General features: G+C 41.8%; 1 protein-coding gene across 8 annotated transcripts in view; it reads right to left on the bottom strand.

Moving 5' to 3' along the window:
- Asxl1 (ASXL transcriptional regulator 1) overlaps positions 1-26,801 on the bottom strand; it is a 66,541-nt gene that overhangs the window by 6,954 nt on the left and 32,786 nt on the right. For all 8 annotated transcript variants that reach the window (XM_031372330.1, XM_031372329.1, XM_031372331.1 and 5 more), the window contains exons 5-11: positions 5,344-5,464; positions 5,170-5,267; positions 4,298-4,391; positions 3,698-3,850; positions 3,405-3,568; positions 3,216-3,312; positions 385-490 (exon numbers count right to left, since the gene is read on the bottom strand). In XM_031372330.1, the coding sequence (XP_031228190.1) occupies positions 385-490; positions 3,216-3,312; positions 3,405-3,568; positions 3,698-3,850; positions 4,298-4,391; positions 5,170-5,267; positions 5,344-5,464 (833 nt within the window). The remainder of the gene's footprint in view (positions 1-384; positions 491-3,215; positions 3,313-3,404; positions 3,569-3,697; positions 3,851-4,297; positions 4,392-5,169; positions 5,268-5,343; positions 5,465-26,801) is intronic.

Here is a 26,801-nt window from a genome sequence, read left to right as displayed (position 1 = left end):
ACATGCCAAACAAATATTCAACACTATCATCTTCTCCCCAGAAGCTTTAAAACAAAAAAACCAAAACCGAAACCAAACTTTCTTTGTATCATCCAGGCTTGTCTCAGACACTTGGGTCTAAGTCCATCCCAGCGCTGGATAGATGGGTCCCTTAGGTCTCTAAAGGCCTAGTCTCACTGAGTGAGACATCCAGCACTTAGTCTATGCTCATCAATGCACACAGAGCTGCAGTTTCCTCCTTAAACAATCCTCAGTTAGTTTGTTCAATGTATGCCTACAGAACTTCAGATATGAATGGACACTATGAACTGTAGATATCTGGACACCAACTGCCTTTGTCCCCACAAAAAGCCAGAGCAGAACTCATAGTACTGAATGCCTTACTTCTGTCCGTAGTAATCTTCAAAGAACCTTTCCTTCCATTGTTCCACCTTCTTCTCCTTTTCCATTTCCTGTCTTAGCCTGACTTGCATCTCATGAGTGAATTCACCTAAAGAGAAAAATGACTTCCAGTTAATAAATTCTGGATACTAAAGTATCTGTCCTACAGGACATTTAAGTCTTCTGGTTCCATAACAAGCATTTAATTGTTTTGTGTGTGCGCATACATGCATGTGTACCTACCACCTATGTGCCCATGCATGCATGTGGAGGGCAGAGGATAACCTTAGGAACAACCAAAGTTGGTTTGTTTTAAAGATTTGTTTTATGCACGTGTCTGTGAGTGTGCCATGTGGGTACGTACATAGATGTCGCTGAGACTGGGAGGGCAGAAACCCCACTGAGGATATTCAACATGGGCGTACCACACCAAGAGCTGGGTGGACTCTTACCTGCTGAGCCCTCTATACCCAAATGTGCATATTTTGTTTGAAATAAGATCTTTCCTGGCCCAGGACTCACTACTTAGCCCAGGCTATCTGGGTAGTGAACCCCACCCCAATAACCTGCCTATTCCTACCTACTCAGTGCTGGACTTATTACTGTGGTTGAGTGTGTGCCTGCATGTGTGTGAGGGTCCCGGGGCCAAAATCTTCATGCTTGCACACTAAGCACCTTACCAATGGGACCATCTCCTCCGGCTCCTACCAGGCAATTTTGAGAAGAGCATGACTCCTACACCTATATCAGTGGACTTCTCAGAGCATGTTCCTAACCCAGGACAGAACTAATGCTTCAGCTACAAGAGAGATTTACTCATCTATAATCAGTCACAAGCAAGCAACACATTGATCAAGACAATGAAAAAGAAGAAGAAAAAAAAGACCATTCTAGCATACCTGAAAGTTTATCTTTGAGGTTGGCCATTTGGTGGCATCTGGGAAACAGGATTTAAAGTACTCCCATCACCCTAAGCCACGAGTGGCTCACTGTGCTGCTCTCAATGAATAATAATATTTTTCATGCTAAAGACACCTGCTTTCTTTTTAGGAACCAATGACTTACATTAATACCTCTTGATAAAGAAGATGGTGAAAACTAAACACTGGGTTTCCTTTTAGGATTAGCAATGGCTTCCAACAGAATCCCAATAAAACCCTAGGTACCAGGGCTCAGTGGTTAAGAGTTTGGTTCCACTGTTCATTGAGACAGTTAATGAATGACTTCATGGATAGTCCATCTTAATACACACATCATTTCTTAAATGAATGTAACCTGTTCCTTGTGAGCTGGGAATGAACACCATCACTCCAAACAAATAGCTTTGACCATAGAAGGAAATCCAAATAACCATGCCTACAATTCATTCCTTAGTGCAGCAAAACTGTCAACTCTTAGCTTAGCTACTATGGAAGTAAAAATCTTTGGTGATGTGAGGGACATTGAAGTACAGCCTTATTATAATGAACTCCAATGTCTAAAAATTGTTCTTATTTTGGGTTTGTACAACAGTAAGAGCCAAGATTTTAAAGCTCTATTAAAAACAAACAAAAAGACTTTACCTATTTATGTTCATTTAATAACATGCCCACCAATTTTATGATTGGAATAAAAATATATGTTGTGGCCAGACGGTGGTGGTATGGTGGTGGCACATGCCTTTAATCCCCACACTTGAGAGGCAGGCGGATTTCTGAGTTCGAGGCCAGCCTGGTCTACAGGGTGAGTTCCAGGACAGCCAGGGCTATACAAAACAAAATCCTGAGTGCTAGTAAGTCTACCAAACTTCTCTGATAGACATTTTAAAAAAATATTTATTTATTATATACATAGCGTTCTGCCTGTATGTATGCCTACGGATCAGAAGAGGCCACCAGACTATATTATAGATGGTTATGAGCCACTGTGCAGTTGCTGGGAATTGAACTCAGGACCTATGGAAGAGAAGCCAGTGCTCTTAACCCCTGAGCCTTCTCTCTAGCCCTCTGGTAGACATTTTTCACACCATTGTAATTTATTTCTGAAGTATTCATTTATGTCCTACTTGAATCCACAGAAAAGACTTGAGAAACCTGTGCCTGATTGTCCCTATATCTTACCTGTGTGCCTTTTTCCATTGCCAATTTACTTTATGTTGTTTTGCTGTAATAAACCCCAACACTGTACATAAACTACCAATATTAACAAAACTCAAGGGTAGTCTTGGATCTCTCCACACATGAAGCTACTACAAAAAACTAAATTCAGACATTAGGATTTACTCTAAGTGATTCTGACAGAAAGAGAGTGTGGTGTTAGTGAATATGTCATCCTGGGGTGCTTTTTTTCACACACGCACACAATACCACTACTGAAAGGTACAGGCACATACAGTCTTAGTGATAAAAGGAGATGTAGAATGGGCATCTCTAATATGTTGTTTTCAGGGCAATGTGTCCTACTAAAAACCACCATGCACTTGCACTATGAGCAAAGGCCTACCTTACATTAATATCCTCTGAGCAAGTGGTAAAAATAAGCCCTTGGATTTTATACTTGACCTTAGCAAAAGTCCGAAGTAGGAAGTGCTTAAGTTACTTTTTTCTTGATGTGCATGGGTGTCTGATGCATGTAGGTCCATGCACCATGTACATGACTGGTGCCCTAGGAGGCCAGAAGAGGGCATTCATCTCCTAGACTTAGAGTAATAAGACAATTCTGAATTTCTACAAAGGTGCCGAGAATCGATCCTGGGTCTGCTGGAAAAGCAGGCAATGTTCTTAACCTCAGAGCTGTAAAGTCACCACACACAACAGGTATCTGCTCTCAAGCCATGTGCGATGAAGGCTACTCACCATCAGCCAGGCGTTCTCGCCAGCTCTGAGCTGCATGGGTGAAAAACTCATTATTGAGTGCACTGCCACTGAGGCGCAGCAGGCCATCTGTCCCCACCTAGGAGGACAAAGATAAATAGACACAATAAGGTGACTTGAGAGAGCAGGAGCCCGCCTAGGCAGAGACCAAGAGGAGCTGTGCACAGGCACCTGTCTATCCACTTCGGGCAGGAGGAGGAGGAGTTGCTGCTGGAAGTGTGGTGGCAGGGCATGGAAGGTCCGAGAGTTTATCAGGGCACGGAGGTTGGTATTAACAAGAATGGACCCAGGCGTCTCAAAATCTACCTCTTCCCCTCTGTTGCGCTTCATTTGCCCTGCAGTTTTTGGAAGCAAGAAGAAGTAAGGATTTTCAGTTTAAAGGGGGAAAAAAGTCCTGAGAAGACATCTTCAGTCCTACAGGGAGCCCCTTTTCAGGAAGGAAAATATATGCCCCTCCTACTTACCTGTGGCTGGCTTCCGGAAGCCTCTCAAGAGGGGGGCAGGGTCCCGAGTGACCTCAGGCTGGCCTCGAATAGCACTGTTGCTCAAGGCCAGTGAACCACTGCTACTGCTGGATGGACTGCCACTCTCACCATCTGCATGGCGGCCTGAGAACCCTGAAGGCACAGCACTTCATTGTCAAAAGCATCATCGGCTGTCCCCCATGGCTCTCAGACAAGCTTAACTCTCCCAGCTCTCCCTGACATGCTGCTATCAACAGAGGGATGCCTCTGGCTCCCAGCCCTGAGTTGGCAGAAACCATTACCTCACAGTCTAGCTTAAAATATCACTAAAGAATGCCAAACCACACCTTTTACAAAGCACTGGCAGAGTCATCCATCATCACATGTTCACGGCCAACCCTGGAGTCAAGAAGAGGGTTCATGGCAGAATCCAACACAAAGCCCTAATCACAATATACTACACTACACTACACTGGGCTTCGAGGCTTTTCTTGGACTCAATAACTCTACTGGCCTCACACTGCTAAGTCAAAAGCTGCTGACAGAGCCAGATCCCCAGGACCCTAGGAAAAGTACCAGAACCACTGAGACTATACATACCTGATGCAGGTTCCACGTGGGCCCCGTTTACCTTCAGAGGAGTCAGGACAACACGAGGCAGCATGACCCCAGTCCTTTTCTTCTGTTTGGTTGCCTGTATTCCCAAAAGGGATTTAAAAGAAGGAGTCATCTGCAGGGCACTACAGCACTCCTTTAGCTCTGCCCTATTTCTATTCACTCATGTCCAGGGCTAGTGATGTGGCCCAATGTCTAGAGGCACTTCCTACACAAACCTGGTGTCCTTTCTTCAATCCCAAAACCCAATAAGGGAAGAAGAGAACTGACTTTCCAAAGCTATCCTTTGATCTCCACAACTGTTTCAAGTGAACACACATATACACACACACAATATTTAACAGTTCATACAGGGTCTGGAAAGATGGTTCAGTCCTTAAGAACACTGCCTACCCTTCCAAAGCATGTGGGTTTGAGTCTCTGAACTCACAACCATCTGTAGCTCTAGTTCCAAGGGATTTGATTCCTTTTCAGGTCCTACTCCAGAATGACTGACTGACTGACTATCACACATAGAGCTCTCAGGCAATGCTAGTATATGGACCAGTATCAACGCACTAACCATTCCCCTCAGCTGGGGGGAAAAAAAAGAATCACACACTGTTGTCCCCATCCTAGAGATAAGGAACTTGTCACAGACGGAGGTGACAGGGGGCTGAGAATATAGCTCAGTGGTAGCGTTCACCTAGCCTGCAAAGTCCTGGATTCAGTTCCTAGCACTGTAAAAGAGGTAACAATGAATTTTACTCTCTCCATTCTTCAAACACATCCCCTCACAATCTGCTGAGGATGAATAAACCCTGTCCCATGTCTGCTTTCATCCACTCAACTCTTCTGTCACTAGTAAGCCTCATTACCTGTGAGGAAGCCCTGTGGCTGTCCCTGGGATTGGAGAGGGGCCGGCTCTGAGACTCTGTAGAGCAGGATGCATTTGAAGATGTTTCATCCAGAGATACTAGAAGACAAGAAAGCCAAAGTTTAGTCCTTCGGAACTGCCTGGTTTCCTCCTGGCTCTGGCTCTTAGCACTTACCATCATTTTCGCCACTCACAGTGCTGGCTTCATTAGACCCACAGCTTTCCACATCAGCGGAGTCCTCTGGCTCTTCTCCATCCATTGTAGCTGCATTTCTAGACCACTGCACAGCATCTTTCTGTGACAGAAAGTTAAAACTCAGGTGAACAAAACCTTTCAAATCAACAAGCATAAGTAAACATTCCTAAATACATGCTTTTTGTTAGTTTGTTTCTTTGGTTTTTGAAAAGCCAAGAGGATTCTCATGCTTATTTCCTTGGATCTTTCTCAGCATTTGCCATCATTATAGGATGCAAAGGGAAAGGGACAGAATGACCAGAAATTTCTCCATAGGCTTAGAGAGATAGGTCCTATTGTCAATCTAATGCTGGAACCTGTTCAGGCTGAGGGCTACCAGTTCTTTTCCATTACTGTTGAACAGTGGATTATACTGCTCCTTGATGCAGCCATCTCTGGGACACTGAGAAAACAAAGTATGGTAAAAGGCTGGTTGGTATAGCTACCCAAAGCTAGCCAGATAACTAGACAGTCTTCACAGTAGGCTCTGCAGATAAAGGTAGCCAGGTGAACCAAGGTGCTGCCACGTGAGAACCTGTCTATCCCCCTGCACAAATCAGCTCAAAGGCCCCTGGAGCTCAGAGAAACACCACCAAAAGTTGGTGTCCAGACTTCCTCCATGACTGTTCCACTGATCCTAAGGTTTAAAATATTATTTTCTTTTTGTTTTGAGAGAGTATAGTTCAAACTTAAATTCCTGATTATCTTGCCTCTGGTTTCACCTCCCAAATGCTGGGATTATAGGCATGCACCATCATCACTCACTCACTCACACAGCCCAAACACCAAAACCAAAGTTTACTAGCTATCCTAAACACTTCAACAGTACTCACTGGATGAGAGCTCTAGTCCCCCCATAGTCACTAATATTTGGTATTGCCATCCTATAGACTGGGCAATGGGACTGACTTCACAGTTTTAATTTTGATCTCCATGTAAACTGAAGATGTACCAACCTCCCAACTGTGCTGCAGATGAAACCTAGGATCTACCACTAGCCAACATCTCAGCCTTGCTGGGCATTAAAAAAAAAAAAAAAAAGTTGTCATTAGTTATTCCAGCTTCCTATTTAGGAGTAAGACCAAATCAGCAGAGAGCCTGTTACAGACACCACGAGCACCCCATGCAGTGTGTTTTTGCTCACATTTATCTATTAGTTATCTGTATCATTTTATAAAAATCCTTTATTTTTTCTACTGGGGGGGGCAAACACAGAAGAGTTAAGGTTACCCCCTTTCAAGGTTAGCCCTTTTCTTCCATTGTGTGGTCCCTGGAATCAAACTCAGGTTCAGGTCTGGCAACAAGTGCCTTTGACCAGGCCCAACATATGCTTAAATATTTAAGTATCAACTAAGTTAGGAGGATTGCAGTTTCACGGCCTGCCTGGGCTACATAACCAACTCCAGGCTAGGCAATGAGATCCTGCTAATTAATAACTATAGCAAAGCAAAGAAAGATAAGGAACCATTGGTAACATCCGTAACTATTCTCTCAGAGGTGGAATGTTTAAAATATAAATGGTGCTGTGAACACATTAGGACTAAACTTTAAGCTCGTGAAGCTTAAACAGCCCATTTTGAGTTATCTAATAAGAAAAGACAAGCAAGGTCCAGGGAAATGGCTCAGCAGTCAAGAGCCTGTGCAGGTTCTTCCAGAGGATCCCCATCCAATCCCCAGCACATGCACTGCCTCGAAGCTGCCTGAGTCTCCATGATACCTGTAGCCTCTGTGGGTATCTGCACATAATTTTAAGAGAATAAAAATCCCAGTTAGGATTTTCCTTCTTTTCATGATCTGATAAAACTTTCCTTGGCAAGGAGCAAATACTTTTCTTAGAAGGCTAATCAAAGGCAGTTCATTACAAATAACTAAACTCTAAGGAGATCCAGACCCTTAAACAGTACACCATAGTTCCTTATCTATGCATGATAAGAAAAAACAAGATTAGAAGACAGGCTCGGCAGTTTCCAGAACAATGTATAATATATCCACAACTAAGATCCTAGAGATTCGGGGCTGGTGAGATGGCTCAGTGGGTAAGAGCACTGACTGCTCTTCCAAAGGTCCTGAGTTCAAATCCCAGCAATCACATGGTGGCTCATAACCACCCGTAATGAGATCTGATGCCTTCTTCTGGTATCTCTGAAGACAACTACAGTGTACTTATTTATAATAAATAAATAAATCTTTGGGCCAGAGCGAGCAGGGACTGAGCAAGCAGGGTCTGCCAGAGTGAGTGGGAGAGAGTGAGGCTGACCAGAGTGCGCAGAGGTCCTAAAAGTCAATTCCCAACAACTAGATGAAGGCTTACAAACATCTGTACAGCTACATACAGTATGTACTCATATACATAAAATAAGTAAGGCTTTAAAAATGTTTAAAAAAAAAAAAGATTCGAGAGATTCAGATGAGACTGTTAAGGGTTCTTGACCCTTAGAAAGGGTCAAAGTCAAGCCACATAACTGGGAATACAGCTCAGTTGGTAAGTGCCTGCCCAACATCCATAAATCCCTGCAACCTGAACAGTTGGAAAGTAGGAGGACCAGGTGTTTAAGGCCATTCTCGATTAAAGTATGAGTCTCAGGATAGCCTAGAGTAGTTGTATGAGATCATTTCTTTTAAATTTGATATAGAAATAGTTCTTTTAAATTTGAAACCTGCCGGGCAGTGGTGGCGCACACCTTTAATCCCAGCACTTGAGAGGCAGAGGCAGGCAGATTTCTGAGTTCGAGGCCAGCCTGGTTTACAGAATGAGGTCCAGGACAGCCAAAGCTATAAAGAGAATCCCTGTCTGGAAGAACAATAAACAAACAAACAAACAAACAAATAAATCTGAAACTTACTTCAACATTGAGCTGTCAAAGAAAAAAGGAAATACTGTTATTTTAAAAATGAGCACACTCTTGTAACAGTTAAAATTAAGAGAAATTTTGTGAATTCTCATTAGTGACAAAAAGGAGTGTCTATCAACCAAGAGTAAAATTCTCCTCTGTGATTTGCAACCAACACCTGCAGGACAAGTCTGTACTTAATGGTAGCTAACCATGGCTCATTATTCCCCCTTTAACCCTGAAGTCTAGATGTGTTTTAGAATTCATAATTTCTTTCTTTCTTTCTTTCTTTTTTTTTTTTTTTTGGTTTTTTTCGAGACAGGGTTTCTCTGTGTAGCCCTAGCTGTCCTGGAACTCGCTCTGTAGATCAGGCTGGCCTCAAACTCAGAAATCCGCCTGCCCCTGCCTCCCAAGTGCTGGGATATTAAAGACATGCGCTACCACCGCCCAGCTCATAATTTCTTGAACTTTAAAATGGGAACAGAGTAACATTATTAGCACTATATTAGCAACACCTGCAACATACCATCAAATACATTTTAATGTTTTTAAAACAAAACCTGTATACATACCAAGTAAAACAACAGGCGAAAAAAACTGGACCAGAGAGATGACTCAGCATTTTCTGCCAATCTTAATGATCAAGTTCAAGTCTCAGGACCTGTCTTAGTCAGGATTTCTATTCTTGCACAAACATCACAACCAAGAAGCAAGTTGGGGAGGAAAGGGTTTATTCGGCTTACATTTATGTCCACATTGCTGTTTATCACCAAAGGAAGTCAGGACTGGAACTCAAGCAGGTCAGGAAGCAGGAGCTGATGCAGAGGCCATGGAGGAATGTTCCTTACTGGCTTGCTTCCCCTGGCTTGCTCAGCTTGCTTTCTTATAGAACCCAAGACTACCAGCCCAGGGATGGCACCACCCACAATGGACAGGACCCTCCCACCCTTAATCACTAAAAAATGTCTTACATTTGGATGTCATGTAGGCATTTCCTCAAGGGAGGCTCCTTTCTCTGTGATAAATCCAGTTTGTCAAGTTGACACACAAAGCCAGTACAGGACCCATCAGAACAATGTTACCTTCTGAGACAGAGAGAGAGACACACAGACAGACAGACAGACAGACACACACACACACACACACTCTCTGTCTCACTCACTCTTCTCAATAAAGAGGATGGGCAAAGCAGCACACACATACAATCCCAGCACTTGGAAGGCTGAGGTAGAATAACTGTGAGCTGTAGGTCATCCTGAGCTACACCAAGAATGCCAAGGCAATCAACAATAACAAAAAATGTTAAAAGACTGAGGTTTTCTCATACATTATAAAATGTAAAGAAAATTTAATGAACTATTTCATCAAAGCTCAGATTCCACATGTTTGAACATGCCACAATGTGGAAAAAATAAGGCAGTATTTCAGTAGAGAAACTCATATATAAAGAATGTACTAAAAAGAATTTCTGTGCAAAAACAATTGTTTTCATAAGAAATATATTTTTAAAAATTTAAAAACCATTTATTTTTACTTCATATATATCAGTGTTTTTGATACCTTGTGTATCTGTGTATCATGTACTTACAATGCCCTCAAAAGACAGAAAAGGGCATCAGATCACCTGAAACTGGAGTTAAAGGGGGTTGCTGCAAAGTGGGTGCTGGGAATCCAACCTGGGTCCCTCTTCAAGAGCAGTCAGTGCTCTTCACTGCTGAGCCTCTCCCCAGCCCCAAACAGGTTTTAGTCATGAAAAACTAGAAGCACCCTGAAAAGCCTTACTATCTGTAAGAAACAAAATGAAGACTGATATAGTACAATATTAAACAACACCTCTAGTACACATTTTTATGGCCATGTACAGAAAGAAACCTTGCTGAGGGGGTGGAAACAGGAAAGAGGTATGGAAGTCAAGGCTACTCCCTACCTTCTCTGCAGGAAGACTTGAACTCCTGTTTAAATATCGCAACCAAACCATACTTCTTTTCATCCCCCGGAGCATCAGCAGAAATAATAAAGATGTAAGTGCACAAAGAGAAGGGGAGGTAAAATACAGCAGAGTGAATATACAAATAGAATCTAGAAGATGCTGGCAGAGGAAAAGAGATTCAGTGGGGGAAGAAAAGTCAAAATCTAATGCAACAGAGGAAAAACCAGTAAGAGTAAGTGCAAAACCCCAAGGGCACAGGGGTCAGGAAATATCATGAACCACTGTAGACAGAAGTAAAACACAAGGCCGCCAAAAATGAGAACTTGCAATTATTTTGGACAAGCAGATTCCTCAGGTCACCTCCCTGTCACTCAAGCAATACTCTTTCAACTCTGGAAGAATTTATTTATTCATGTTCTAGTTAGTATGAATCCAAGAAATTCTGAAAGACAAAACGCATAACCCAAGGGAAGTAAGGTACCACATTCTGAATAGGAACAAAGGCGATGTACACAATGGCTATGCTTCCAGGGTAGCTTCCAGAGACCCCCAAATCACCTCACCTGTTCTTGGCTGAGTGTGGTCTAAGCCTGTATTCCCAGCTACTACAGAGGCTGAGGCAGGAGAGCAGAGAACAGGGTTAAGGGTATGCAAGGTTCTAGGTTCAATCCCCAGTACCAGAAACAGAAATGGAGACGGAGACAAACGGCAGGAAAGTACCAAATTGTTCCTCCTCTTGAAAAAATTAACTTAACAGGCACATCTTTAATCACAAATAATCAAGGAGCCCCCCCAAAGCATGTAGGTTTCTATCTATTCTGGTCACTCAGCGCTCACAGTACAGAACCCATCAGTTTTCTCAGTATGAAGGACTCACCAAGGACTAGCAGACATCCAAGCACAGCTGTTAGAGGAAAGATGTCCAAAATTAAACAAACAGAAGTAGAAACTGAAAGGAAGAAGATAAATCATCACAGTAAACATTCTCTAAGAGCCCCAACAAGCACAGGATGCTTTCAAAAAATCATGAAGCAGCATAAATATACACACTGCTGGGATCTAAAAGCAGGTATCAGAAATAATATATTATCTCTCAGAGAACTGACTATAAAGATGATGCAATGATTAAAAGCACTTGTTCTTGTAGAGGACCCTGGTTCAATCCTAGCATCCACATGGCAGGTCATAACTGTGCTAAACTTCAGATTCAGGATGTATATGATACATAGACATACATGTGAGCAAAGCACATAAAATAAGTAAACCTAAAAACATATAATTAAGAATAAATGACTAAGAAGAAAAACAGACACTGGTTATGGAAGATGTGTGTTAAACAAACAGAAGGCCCAGAAAGAAAAAACAAAAAAACAAAAACCCAACTAAAACAACAACAACAACTACAACAACAACAAAGCCACGAGAAATTGTACTCAAAGGCCAAAGGCAGCTTAGTGGGTAGGACCTACAAGGTAGGAGAGAACTGACTCCCACATAAAACAAAACAACCGAAAACTGTATCCAAACGAAAAGATCCAAGTTTCCAGGTTTTATAATTATGGCAAGAGGCCCACTCTAAAGAATAAAAGATCTGTTTCATATTATATTATGCAATTTCAAAAGACAGAGGACCCATCATACACAGGCACCTTTCAAAAGCAGTTTTGGAGAATGAAATATAAGTAAACTCAAGGCTTGCAGAGATGGCTCATTGGTAAGGGAACAGTGCTTTTAGTAGAGAACCAGCGTTCTGATCCTAGCATTCTAGTCAGGTGCCTCACAACTCCAGCTGCAGGGGATCTGAAGCCTTTAGCTTCTCCTGGAATGCACGTTCATGTGCACAAGCCCATAAGTAAAAATAAAATACACCGTTTAAAAATTAAACAAAGGTAAAATTTCAGGCCTCCATATCAAACTCCTAACACAGTGTAGAACACAGAATAAAAAGGTGTGAAATCACAGCTCACCGCCCACATGTTTTTCTCAAAAAGCAATTCTATTCACATGTGCTCTGCATAAATGAATTACACAGAGAATGTGCACATAAACCACAACAAACTGAATCTTATGAGATCTAGGAAAGAAAAGGAGAAAAGTGAAGAGAATTTCCAAGATGCAGATAAAGGAAGCCCTGTTATATGAAGGCTGGAGAAGGCTCAATGGTGAGAAGCACTGACTACTTCCAGAGAACACAGATTTGATTGCCAGCACCCATATGCTGGTTCACAACCATCTGTAACTCTAGTTCCAGGTGATTTGTTGCCATCTTTCAGCATCTACAGGCAGCAAACATGAAAGCAGTACAGAGATGTGTGTACAGGCAAAAGATTCATAAACATAAAATAATAAAAATTTAATACTTAGAAAACAGCTGACCCCAATTTGCCTAGGTCAGCAATGAAAGTCCTGCCTCAGGGAAACCAAGCCCCTCAGTCTGGGAACACAGGGAGAGCTGGCATCCCTACAAGAGCTTCATGCCAGAAACAAGAGGAATGACAGACAGCCTGAGGCCTAAATCTCAAGAAGAAAAGAGAAGAGAAGAGAACAGAAGAGAAGAGAGAGGAAGGGGAGGGGGGAAAAGGAAAGGCAAGGAAGGGGAAGGAAGGGAAGGAAGAAAATTAAAGGACTGGCAAGATGGCTTAGTAGGTAAGACTGCTCATTCGAAGGTCCTGAGTTCAAATCTCAGCAACAACATGGTGGCTCACAACCATCCATAATGAGATCAGACGCCCTCTTCTGGTGCATCTGAAGACAGCTACAGTGTACTTATTTATAATAAATCTTTGGGGCTAACCAGAGTGAGCAGAGGTCCTAAATTCAATTCCCAACAACCACATGAAGGCTCACAACCATCTGTACAGCTACAGTGTGCTCATATACATAAAATAAATAAATAAATCTTTAAAAAAAAAAAGAAAGAAAGAAAATTAAAGAAGAGAAAAGGAAAAGAAAAAGGAGGAGGAGGAATAGGAAGAAAATCAGTATGATGGCTATACAGCCAAAGAAATCCAGAGGTACTGGGAACACTGGGCTTCAGCTCTTCTCCATGGAACTTATTTTATAGGTTTTTTTATTCCCCATCTTTGATCTTTCTTTCTTGTTTTTTTTTTTTTGTAACAGGGTTTCTCCGTGTAGCCCTGGGTGACCTGGAACTCAGCTGGCCTCAAACTCCTGCCTGCCCCTACCCCCCGATAGTTGGGATTAAAGAAATGCAACGATAGCAACTGGTATTTTATTTTTAAACAGAACACCAGATCATCACAAGAGTCTAAACCATAACCCAGGCTATATTTAGAGTATTTAGAAAAGTGTCACTGGTCCTTTCCCTCCTTGACCATCTCATTCCATGTCTTCATTCGACTCATCCAGGGCCTATTGCATTGCTTTCTTTTCCTTGTACGTTTTTTGTGCATAGATGATAATATACCCATCTATTTTATTCTGTCTCCATTTCTAGTCATACACTCCCTGAAATGCCTACTATAGATAATACTCTGCATTTTTCTTTTAAAAAATATATTCTGGGAAGTCACATTATGATTTCATTGGCAGCTTCGTAATTTTCTTCTCAGTTGCAAAAATATTCCACGATATGAATGGTAATGCAAGTTTATGTAACAGCTACATAGGACAATGGCACTTAGATGATCATTAATCTTCTGCAAAATAGGCCTTGGGTGGGCTGGAGACAGCTCAGTGAGTAAGAGCACTTGGGTAAGCAGGGCAGAGAATAGATTGCTAGAGCTTACTGGCCTCCAGCCCAGCTCCCAGCACAGTGAGAAAGCCTGGGTTAGGCAGAGAGTAAGAGGCCATCTGACTTCTTCCTAAGAACCACAGACAGAACACAATCTCAGTCTGCACAACACAGCACACAGTGTACGAGTGTGTATACATTTCAATTCCACAAACAAAAATCAAAAGGATAAATCAAATTTTAAACTGAGAACCCTTGCAATTTTCTTCCCTAATCTAGTTTTCACTTCTACTAGGTGGCTCAGAGCAAGGGTCTGTGTAAGTGTGACATCATGCAGAAGTCAGAACCAAAAAAGGATGAAACACCTAAACATGTGTCCCAGGGAGGTCATTTATAGAGGACAGAATTTAAATAGATGAAATGACCATCCATGGGAGAAGAGGAGCACCCATCCAGTTTAGGAGGCTAATACAGAGGGATGTTTGATCCAGCAACATGGCTACTCTGGCTGGAATACAGACACACACTTAGCACACACCTTTAATCTTCAATCCCAAACAGTGAAGTTAGTTTGTAGAAGGAAGCACCATGTCCAAAAGTGATCTCTAACTAAGAGTCAGACAAAGTGATGAACCAAAGAAAGACTTGACAGAATAGTATATGCTCAACTCTCATGAGAACAGATAGAAAAGAGAGGCTACTTAAGAGCGAGCATGGACAAGAGAGAAGAAAGAGACAGTTTTACTGGGACAGTTGGACAGAGACAGGTTGCAGAGAGAGAACAAGCTAGACATAGGTGAAGACAGAATGAGCCAGAGAATGAGAAAGAGCCAGAAGATTAGAACAGATTGCCCCGGCCGGTGGTGGCGCACGCCTTTAATCCCAGCACTTGGGAGGCAGAGGCAGGCAGATTTCTAAGTTCGAGGCCAGCCTGGTCTACAAAGTGAGTTCCAGGACAGCCAGAGCTGTACAGAGAAACCCTGTCTCAAAAGAAAAAAAAAAGAGTTTGCTTGGTCTAACTCTACCAAAACAAAACAAAACAAAAGAACAGATTGCTAGTTAGTTTGAGGCCAAGCAGAGCAATTCAGCCAAAAGCTGAGGGAGAAGTCAGACTGAATCAGTCAGCTTGAAGAGGAATATGAGCCAGAATAGCCACCAAGTTGAACCAGGCAATAAGAAATTAGAAGGAGCCGGGCAGTGGTGGCGAACGCCTATAATCCCAGCACTTGGGAGGCAGAGGCAGGCGGATTTCTGATTTCCAGGCCAGCCTGGTCTACAGAGTGAGTTCCAGGACAGCCAGGACCAAACAGAGAATTCCTGTCTCGAAAAACAAAACAAAACAAACACCACCACCACCACTACCACCACCACAAAATCAGAAGGAGCTCAGAAAGGATGAGTGGATTCAGCAGTAAGTCTCAGAGGCTGAAAACACTCTAGACCTAAATTAGATAATATTGAGACTGGAAGCTGCTAGGACTAGGCCTAGGTTAGCAGGTGGAAGCAGTCAGCGTCCAGATGACAATTACTACAGAAGAGTAAAGGTTACACTTACAGTCCAAGAGGGCCAAAAAGAGGGCACTGAAGGAAGTTGGGATAGTGGGAATAATTACAGAAGGTGGAAGGACGGACTAAACAATAAACATACTAATGTGTTTGTCTTTTAGCTTATGTTTATGTGCACAGGAGGATGCCAGAGTTGCTCTTCACTGTTTTAATTTTCCTCTCCTTCCCCTCAGCCAACCCTGCACCTATGCATGTGTGTGTGTGCGAGAGTGTGTACATACCTATGCCATGGCAGACATAGAAGTCAGAGGACATTCGGAAGTTTGTTCTCTCATTCTGCCTTTATGTGGGTTCCAGTGATAAAACTCAAGTCACGGGTTTATGTAGCAAGTACTTTTATACCCCAACCTGACTAAGCCCATCACTGGCTCCTCCACCAAGAATGTCCCTTTCACCAAATCTAGAGCATACCAATTTGGTTAGGCTGGCTAGGTAGTCAGCAAGCTCAGAGGACTCATCAGTCTCAGCCTCCCTAGTACTCGCATTACAAGCAGGCATTGCCACACCCAGTTTTTTATGTAGGTTAAATTCCTTTTTTGTTGTTTGTTTTATTTTTTTTGAGACAGGATTTCTCTGTATAGCCCTGGCTGTCTTTCTTGGAACTCACTTTGTAGACCAGGCTGGCCTTGAACTCAGAAATCCGCCTGCCTCTCTGCCTCCCAAGTGCTGGGATTAAAGGCGTGCACCACCACCACCTGGCCTTAATTTTTTATACCAGGTAACATTACCATAACTTACAGGCAAAGTACCAAATGTAATAACATTATAATAGGTTTTTAAAAGAGGCAGGCGGATCTCTGAGTTCGAGGCCAGCCTGGACTACAGAGTGAGTTCCAGGACAGCCAGGGCTACACAGAGAAACCCTGTCTTGAAAAACCAAAAAAAAAAAAAAAAAAAAATCCTAGCACTTGGGAGGTGGAGGCAGGCAGATTTCTGAGTTCGAGGCCAGCCTGGTCTACAGAGTGAGTTCTAGGACAGCCAGGGATACACAGAGAAACCCTGTCTCAAAAAATCAAAAGGAAGGAAGGAAGGAAGGAAGATAGGTAGGTTGGTTGATTTGGCCACGCGATATAATCAGCATATTTTCCAAAGATGGATCTTAGCTTGGCATGAGTTCATAACTGTCAATTATTGTCTGGAAAGACTTTCAAAGACACTATGCAGAAGGGTGTTGGATGCCTTAACTGGAAGAAAAACAGCTGGGATAGCAGAAAGACTCAGGTAGCCAGTGTTTGCAGGACAGGATACCACAGGAGAGAGCTGCAGAAAGTTACAGAGGAAAACTCTCAAATGTGTTCTACTCACAAGTATAGTGGAACTACCCAAGATTACATTTAAGCCAAAAGAAGTACAGAACAGTGGCTGGCCCTTATACAACACCTCACACAGTGGTCCATTACTCAGACCAGAAATGTCAAAAACAGTTTCAAGATTCACAAAAGGAACTAATCTTGGAAACAAAGAAAATCCTGACCTTAACTGAGCATCAAGCACACTGCTTCTTAGCCAGAGATCTTATAAAATCTGCAGCAGTTTTCATATAACTTAACAAATCTTTTAATTTTTGTTTTTGAAAATTTAGAAGTTTAATGAATGTTTTGCTTGTATGTATATTTTGTATACTGTGTGCATATCTGCTGCCTGTGGAGGCCAGAAGAGGGAATTCAACTCTACAGCAGTGAAATTAAAGGCGGTTGGGAGCCATCATATGGGCTCTGAGAACTGACCCTGAGTACCCTCCAAGACTGAGCAACAAGTGAGCCATCTTTCCAACTTCCCAATAACAAAGATGGGGTTTTTCCTTAAATTTTAGAAATATTAACATATAACACCCAAAAGGTAAATTTGCTCTGACACCCAATAAAAAAATCATCAGGCATACAAAAACATATATGTATATTTAAAAAAATTATTCTTATAGAATAATTGAAACCAACCCAGAAATGACACAAGTGTTAGGAAGAGCAGGAAACAAATTTATATAGTCACACCTGTATTTCCCTATATTCAGAAACAATGTTCCTATAGTGTCCAAGGTAGAGGGCATCAGATCCTTTGGAATTAGGAGTTAAAGAGGATTTACCCTGTGGATGCTGGGATATGAACCCTCCTGCAGAAGTAACAAGTGCGCTTAACTGCTAAAGCCATTTCTCTAACCTTGGTTTTTGTTTTTGAGACAGGGTCTCCCTATATAACCCAAGCTAGTTTTGAACTTACAACCTTCTTTCTGCCTCAGACTCCTTTTCAGTTGGGATTAAGCATGTACTACACAGGCTTTAGACATTATTTTCTAAGGGCCAAATATTCAACATTCTAAGAAAAAGCTGGGCTGGTGGCACATGCCATTGATCCCAGCACTTGGGAGGCAGAGGAAGGGGGATCAATGAGTTTAAAGCAGTCCTGGTCTACAGAGTGAATTCCAGGACAGCCAGGACTAGACAGAGAAACCCTGTCTCAAAAAAATCCACAAAACACCACCACCACCAGGTTATTTTTATTTTCAGTTACATGTGTATGTCTTCCTGTCAGTACGGGTGCCCATGGAAGAGGCAAGAGGAAGGTGTCAGATCCCTTGGAGCTATACTTATAGTCAATGAGTACTGGGGACCTAACTCAGGTCCTCTGCAATAATAGAATGTATTCTTAACTTTCTCTCTAGTCTCAACCTCTACTTACCTTCCTATCTACCTATCACTTACCTAATTTATTTATTTTAAGGAGCAAAAATCATTCATATAACAACATGACTACATTTGTTTCCATGTTAAGTCAGGGTGGATCTCACTATGTATACCAGGCTAGCTTCAGCCTCTGAAGAATTGGGATTACAGGAGTGCACCTTCACTCTCAGCTTACAAGTGAATCAGAATATTATTGTAAGTAAAAAATCAGACACAAAGCCTAACATTAGTAAATTTAAAGGATAGTTTTTTGAGAGATGGTGAGATAACTCAGTAAGTAGAGGCACTTTCCAACCAAACCTAGCAACTTGAGTTTAATTCCCAGGTCCCATACAATAGAGACTCAACTCCTTCAAGTTGTCTCCTGACTCCCACAAACACACCAGGATACTCTGAAGTGCCTCACAATAAAATAATAACCTGAAAGTTTTGATTGTTACAAGGCTTCAAATAAAAGAACATATAACTAATAAATTATGAATATGAATGACTCATAGGCAAGATCTCTTAGATAAGGAAACAAGACAAATGAACGCAGCATTGCATCCAACGCTGTGTTCTTAACAAGAACAAACAGATGGACTGACTCCATAAGCCTCTGCTGGCAGTAGCAGTTCTGTAACAGGGTGAATTTCTTAGTTTTAAATGTACTGCAATTATGTAAGACTGAGGTGTCCAACCCATGACACTGTAAGAAGACACTGTGGTCTACAAATGCCTTAGCCATCATTAATAGCTATCTTGAGATATGTATACTCTTTGGGCCACATTTATATTGGAGAGAGCTATGTAGAGAATACACAGGAATACTGATATCTTTCTGATTCCCCTACAAGAAATAAAGTTTTACTGGAGAGATGGTTCAATAAGTAAACATTTGCTTTTGCAGGTATGAGTACCTAAGGTTGGATCCTCAGCACCTGTATGAAAATAGAACAACAAAATGCAGGTCTGAATCCCATGGCTTGGGAGGCAGAAGAAACAGGTCGATTCCTGGAGCTCATTAACCAACCAGTCTACATAAAGCAGCGAGTTCCAGACTTGGGTAGAAAGCCATAGCTAAAGGAACCTGACACTGACCTCTGGCTGCACACACATATACAGATGCTTATACTTGTTTGCATATGTGCACACAAAGAAACATACAGCCATATACATCGTGTATATACACACACCAAAGTTAGATGTATCCCTACCATAGAACTTGGCCATTTAATACTCTTTGTTCTTGGAAAAACAAAAGGATATTTCCATACAAGACTGGTAAAAAGATAGTCATAGAATCTTACTTGTGATAATCCAAAGGTATAAAACCCAAATGGATATGAGTGAGTGGATCAATACCCCCTATCAAGTCATTATAACAGAATCCTACTAAACAGTAACAGTGAACTATTATATCCAACAGCAATAGATAAATCTCACATTCAGCACACTGAATGACAAAAGCCACATGGTAGGTTATAAGAATGGTTCTGAAATGTTCTATTCTACTATATGACCGCAATTCCTCTCAGTAAGTAAGAGAAATGTCTTGCTGCTCTGCTCACTCTTGCCAGTTTTTGGTTTTGGACCAGATAACTAATTCCTTGCTGCAGAGACACTACACACTAAGGATGCTCTAGTATAGCTGGCCTATCCCTATTCCATGGCAAAGACCTCTCTACTCTCCACCATAGTGAAAACTGTCAGATATGGGGAATCAAAACCATCCTTGGCTGTAAACTACGCTGTTTGACACAGAGGCTTAAGATGTACTTATATCTGGGGGTTTGTTCTCATGCTGATATTAGGAACCTTTTAGTGACTCATGTGGCATCTCCCAGTAGCTCCAGCCAACAGCATACAAGGGAAGAGGGCTATTATATACTGCTACCTGACATGACACATTACCACAGTACCTAAACATACATTTTTATTATCTCAGTTTTCTTTTTTCTTTGGTTTTCGTTTCTCTGTATAGCCCTGGCTGTCCTGGAACTCACTCTGTAGACCAGGCTGGCCTCAAATTCAGAAATCTGCTTGACTCTGCCTCCTGAGTGCTGGGATTAAAGGTGTGCACTCAATTAAAGGCATTATCTCAGTTTTCTAGGGGATGAGAATTTTGGGCACAAGCATGGCTGGGTCTCCTGCTGAGGGGTGCACAAAGTTCAAGTCAGGCATCAGTAGGGCTCACCTCCTTCCTGAAGCTCAGGAACTCTCGAAATGTATGTACACAGTTACTGTAGAGAATTTTCTATGGTAGGACTAAGGTCACTCCCAAGACTGTCGGTGTGGACTTGACTTTCTGCTCCCAGTGTTACAGTCCTTGCCACTTGGCCTCTCACATGCCAACACACATCTTCAAAGCCAGCAGACTTGCTCAAATCTTCCATCTCTGAACATCAGACCCATATCTAACTGATTCAGGCCTACCCAGAAAAACATCTTTGGGTTACAGTCAACCAAATGTGAAGTCTCTTCACCTTTGTTTATCCTACTGCTGAACACAAATTACAACCACCACCCCCCCACTCCCATAGGAAAGAGAATACACAAAGACAAGGGTTATCAGAGATCATTTGAGAGATCTGACTCATCTAGCTTCCAGACCATCTGTGCTGATAGAGAACCAGACCATGCAACCAAAGTTAAATAACAGGTTGTTCTACACATTAAGTTGTGGGATGGCTTGCTGCACAGCTAACACTAGAGTGACGTGTGGAAGCATGTACCTATACTGTACTCCATCACTAGAGAAGTGGAGGCAGGAGGACCTTTAATCCTGTACTAATTTGAACTATATAGCTAAAATTGTCTCAAAACACATACCAAAAAAACAAATAACCCCCCACCCCAAACAAGAGGGTAGAGGGCTAAGAAGCTAATAGCAAACACACAACTTTTAACATATACAGAATCAATGAACTCAAGCGTCAGGCCAGATAACTCTACCAGTGGACCAACAATTCCAACCGCATATTTTAAGTCTAAAGATAAAACACGAAACTTCAATTAGCAAATGCACTTTTTCAATAACTACATCAATCCTACAGCACAGCCAACATTCTGAGGTCATTTTTCCTTGTACAGGATGTTTCACAAAATTAAACTGATGAACAGACTTTATGTAGTTTTAGCCAGACAATGTGGTTTCACTTCAGAGAAGCAAATGCAAAGAGCACCAAGGAATCAGCAGAGCCAACAATTTTAAACTGACTGTGAAATTCCTCATCAAACAAACTGCAAAAAGTATGCAATACAATCTTAGGGCTGGAATGTAGTTCAGCTGGCAAAGTTGCCTAGCACACAAAGCCCGGGTTTACTTATCAGCACCACATAAACTAGCCACATGTTTAAAATTCCAGTACTCTTAAGAGGTAGGGAAATCTGAAGTTCAAGGTCACTCTCAATTACATGACTTAGAGGCCAGCCTGGGAAGTCCCACCCTACCTACCTATACCACCACAGGTGCCGCAGAAAATAAGGTCAGAGAAGAGGAGGAAACAGTGCAGCCATAATTGTATTTCAGGTGTTCATCACTGTCCCATTAAACAGAGATAGGCAAACAAACGGAATTTCTAGGGAAAAAAAATGGTTTTTTTTGTTTTGTTTTTTTAAATTGGGGATTCGTGGACAGTACAGTCAGTAAAGGCCTGAATTCTATTACAGGAACACAAGTTAAAAGAGACAAAACACCCAACCATGCTTCCAGGACACACCTTTAAACTCTGAAGCTAAAAGGTCTCTGTGAGTTAGAATGTCAGCCTGATTTATCTACATGCAGACTTCCAGGCCAGCAAAATATGCATAGTGAGACCTCGTCTCAAAACCGAACAAACATTAAACCCAAGCAAGGTGGCAGGCACTTAAGACTTCAGTTCTGGGGACATGAAAAGAGGTAGACTCCTGGAACTCACTGACAGCCAGGCAAGTTTCACTTGAGGAGCTCCAGGGCCAGGGTGTGGTTTGAGGCAGGGGTAGGGATGGCACCAGAGGAAGGAAACCCAGAATGCTTCTTTGGCCTCTACAGGCATGCAAATGTACTTGAATACCTACCTTTGGGCAAAGTAGCAAAGTATGTGTGGATGGAATTAGCAAATTTAACACTACTAGTAAAAATGTATCTGTAGGAACATCCCACAATAGGAAAAAAAAAGTTTAAAACAAAATTATAGCAGATCAAGAAGTTGTGGGCGGCGGGGGGTGGGGGGGTTGGTGAGATGGCTCAGTGGTTAAGAGCACTGACTGCTCTTCCGAAGGTCCTGAGTTCAAATCCCAGCAACCACATGGTGGCTCACAACCATTCGTAATGAGGTCTGACGCCCTCTTCTGGTGTGTCTGAAAACAGGTACAGTGTACTTACATATAACAATAAATAAATAACTCTTAAAAAAAAAAAAAAAGTTGTGGGCCAATTTCAAACAGCCAACATATATGTCATTAAGTCCCAAATGGAGCAGGAGTGGATACAGAATCTTAAGGATTAACCAATGTCATTCAAGGAGGGAAACAAAATCTAGACCAAGAAATAGGAAGCAGTCTATGGCCATACCACCCTGAACGCACCTGATCTTGCCTGATCTCGGAAGCTAAGCTTTAGGGTCGGGCCTGGTTAGTACTTGGATGGGAGACAGCCTGGGAATAGGAAGCAAACTATGCTAAGCTGCATTACAATCAGATTGTAAAAAAATTAAGGATATCTTGTGGGGTGGAGCAAAATAGCTGAGCCTCCATAAAAAGGTATCTGCCACTGAGCACCACAGCTTGAGTTCCATTCTGGAATTCTTAAGATGGAGAGAACCAAATCCCTCAAGCTGTCTCTAACTTACAATATGTAAAGTGGCATACAGGTACCAGCACCAAGCAATCTGCCCACACAAAAATGTGCACGTACATTTTATGGTTATGAACCACCATGTAGGTACTGGAACTGAACCCGAGTCTTCTACAAAAGCAGCAAGTACTCTTTAATGCTGAGCCAATTTTTTTATCTTAAAATTAATCAGGAAGGCCAAAAAGGTATGTTACGCATTGAGAACGATTAAAACAAGATTTCTCATCAGAGATCCCCGAAACCATGGTGCAAAGTTAAAAAAAAAAAATCCACATAAAAATTCTCTATCAATCAAAGACAGCCTATAGGGGAAAACATGTTTTCAAATATCCAAAGCTTAAAAATATACCATAGATCCCTCTATGCTATAACAAAACAAAAAGTCCTCTGGCAGAAGAAAAGGATAGCAGAAAGCTACATACAGGCAAAAAAAGAACATCATGATGTTCTTCTTGGGCAAACATAAAAGACTTTGCCAGCTGTTAGGAACACTTGCTGTCCTCTAGAGGTTCTTGAGTACAGTTCCAGCGCCAGCACCTGCACACATGTGGCATATACACAGACACACAAACATCAACATAAATTTCTTTTTTTTTTTTTAATAATTTTTTTTTTCAGGATAGGGTTTCTCTGTGTAGTCCAGGCTGTCCTCGAACTCAGAAATCCACCTGCTTCTGCCTCCCAAGTGCTGGGATTAAAGAAGTGCGCCACCACTGCATGGCCAACATAAATTTCTTTTAAAAAAAGAAAAGATTGTCAGTCTCTGTACTTGGGAGGCAGAAGGCCATTCTCAACTACACAGCAAGTTTGAAATCAGCCTGCGTTACATGAGACCTCATCTTGTAAAAAAACAAAACTGTCAAAAAAAAAAAAAGAATAAAACAAATTCTAATACATCATATCTGTAAATCCACTCATTTTAAATACAGAGTAAAAGGATAGAAAAATATATCCTAGGTAAACACTTAAAAAGCAGGAGTGCTGGTTATGTGCTTCTGGGTAGTCAGAGGAGATGGCTCAGTTAGTAAACTGCTGCACAAGCATGAAAACTTGAGCTTGGTTCCCCATCTCCATGAAAAAGCCTGGCATAACCACATGCATCTGCAGTAACTAGAACCCAGTGTGGCTGGCAACAGGCAGATCCTAGGAACTAGCTGGTGAGCCATCTAACCAGTCTGTGAGCAGTAGGTTCAAATGGGAAATACTGTTTCTAAAAGCTAATGTGGACAGTAATCATGTAATTGGGAACTATCGCATAGAAGACAGTTTAGCTTATTTGTCTATGCACACCCTCCTCTTAACAATAATGTACTTGGCAGCCTAGTTCCTTCACCCCCACACACCCTTCAGCCCCCCATCTTCACTGGGCTACCCCTACTTCCACCTCAAGCAATACTGAGTTTCCCTACACACCCCCTAACAATCACATTTGGACAGTTTCTAATTAAGCACATTCCTCCAACACTGGAGGGAGTATGAAGAGTAAAAATGCCAATCTGAGCCAGGCAGTGGTGGCACACGCCTTTAATCCCAGCACTTGGAAGTCAGAGGCAGGTAGATTTCTGAGTTCAAGGCCAGCCTGGTCTACAGAGTTTTTTCTGGTCAACAGAGTTCCAGGACAGCCAGGGCTATACGGAGAAACCCTGTCTCAAAAACAACAACAACAACAACAACAAAAGAAATGCCAATCTGACCTTAACTACTTTTTGGTGTGCGTACAGTAAGGCAAAATCATGTTCTTTAGTAACCTTTCACGGAGAATCTCTAAGTACACTATCTTACAACCATGCATAACTGGGTGTGCATGTGATTAAAGTCGTATGATTACAGGAAGGGGTGTGCAGAGTAAAGAAATGATTATATAATTTCTCATTAAAAAAAAAAATTCTCCATACTTGACTCCTTAGTAATGTCCTCCTTCTTTTCTTGAGCCCCAAACAGTCACCTAAGCCCCTGCTGCTTCTTTCCACTCATGGTCTGCTGCCAATACTGATAACGTCTTTAATCTGTGCTACAATTTTGCTCCCAATAAAACTATCTTACTTCTTTTGCAAATCTGTGTGAGCCTTTCATTTTAATTTCTTGGGTAAGAGGCCAAAAACCTAGAAACACCCATCCTGGAACTCCACCACTACTTACATTTAAGATACCCACAACATCGACCTCTGACAGTGCTCATAAATATGAGTGCACACATATACACTATACACATTTTAGATCAAACACCACTGCCAGATACAAAAGCAGTCATTTCAAAATGGCAAATTTGTCAAAAAGTATTTATGTGTATTATAAGCAAATTTCAAAAGCACCTCCTCCCCCAAAACAAACAAACAAACAAACAAAATGCTACAAACTCATTCACTATGTAGTTCAGGCAGATCTTGAACTCAACACTTTCTGGCTTCAACCTTAGGAGTAGCTAGGCTTGTATTATTATTATTATTATTATTATTATTCCCCACTACATAATTCAAATTATCAATGCCCTCTATAAATTTATACAATCTGTGACAATAAAAACCCAGACAATACTGTTAACCACAAAGTTGTAAACACTTACAATGTTTTATAAGACATAACAGTGGCACATACATACAGGTGCCTATGAGGCACTTATGAGAACACACATATCAGCCATAAACAAGCCTCAAGCCGGGCAGTGGTAGGAGGATTTCTGAGTTTGACGCCAGTCTGGTCTACAGAGTGATTTCTAGGACAGCCAGGGTTATACACAGAAACCCTGTCTTGAAAAAACAAAAAACAAACAAAACCAAACAAACAAACGTCTCAAAAAATTGAGAAGATTCAAAACATACATGACATGCTCTCTCTCTTTTTTTCTTTTTTTGGTTTTGGTTTTTGGGACAGGGTTTCCCTATACAGCCCTGGCTGTCCTGGAACGCCTCTGTAGACCAGGCTGGCCTCGAACTCAGAAATCCACCTGCCTCTGCCTCCCAAGTGCTGGGATTAAAGGCGTGCGCCACCACTGCCGACAAGCTCTACATATCCCCATCAAAAGATCTCTAGATGGTCATCAAATATTAGGAAACTAAATGCCACATTTCTAAGTAACTTAAATGAAATAAAAGAAACTTAGAAAGATGCTGTCTAATAAGTAACCCAACTCCCATCATAAAACACTGGAAAGGGGAACAGGCTAAATTCAAATCAAGCCTAAGAACAAAGAAATAAAAATGATGTAAGTTGGGCTGGAGAGATGGCTCAGCAGGTAAGAGCACCGACTTCTCTTCTAAAAGTCATGAGTTCAAATCCCAGCAAGCACATGGTGACTCATAACCATCCATAATGAGATTTGATGCCCTCTTCTGGAGATAGTGTGGTGATATGTGCCTATAAACTCAGTGCTCAGATGGGCCAGCATTGGTTATTCCCATACTTTGGGCCTATGATGAGACATATCTTTGCATTTTGGCATTAGGATAGCTCTCCACCACCTGAATCCCCTGGCTTTAACAGCTCTTTTAGATATTTGTCTTTGGGTAGCTTCTCTGTTTTTAGCATCATATCTTATATACAAAAGAAATACAATGTGGCTTCCACAGTCTCCAGGGCTTGCATCCAGTGTTCTCAAACCTCTTACTAGAACTTATTTTTGTTTCCTTCCCAATAGCACCAACACAAGGGATCCTTTAACCCTTTAACACCGCTATTAGAGGGAGTCTTAAGTTCTCAACTGTGGTATGTAACAATCCTGACTCTCTAATGTTTCCATGACAATATCAGAGTGATAAATTGCAGATCAAAATCTGTTTATACGCCGGGCGGTGGTGGCGCACGCCTTTAATCCCAGCACTTGGGAGGCAGAGACAGGCGGATTTCTTAGTTCGAGGCCAGCCTGGTCTACAGAGTGAGTTCC

Source organism: Mastomys coucha, unplaced genomic scaffold (genome assembly GCF_008632895.1).
Source record: "Mastomys coucha isolate ucsf_1 unplaced genomic scaffold, UCSF_Mcou_1 pScaffold15, whole genome shotgun sequence".
Taxonomy (NCBI): Eukaryota; Metazoa; Chordata; class Mammalia; order Rodentia; family Muridae; genus Mastomys; species Mastomys coucha.
Note: the sequence above shows the minus strand (reverse complement) of the source record. Positions and strands in the feature narration are given on the sequence as shown.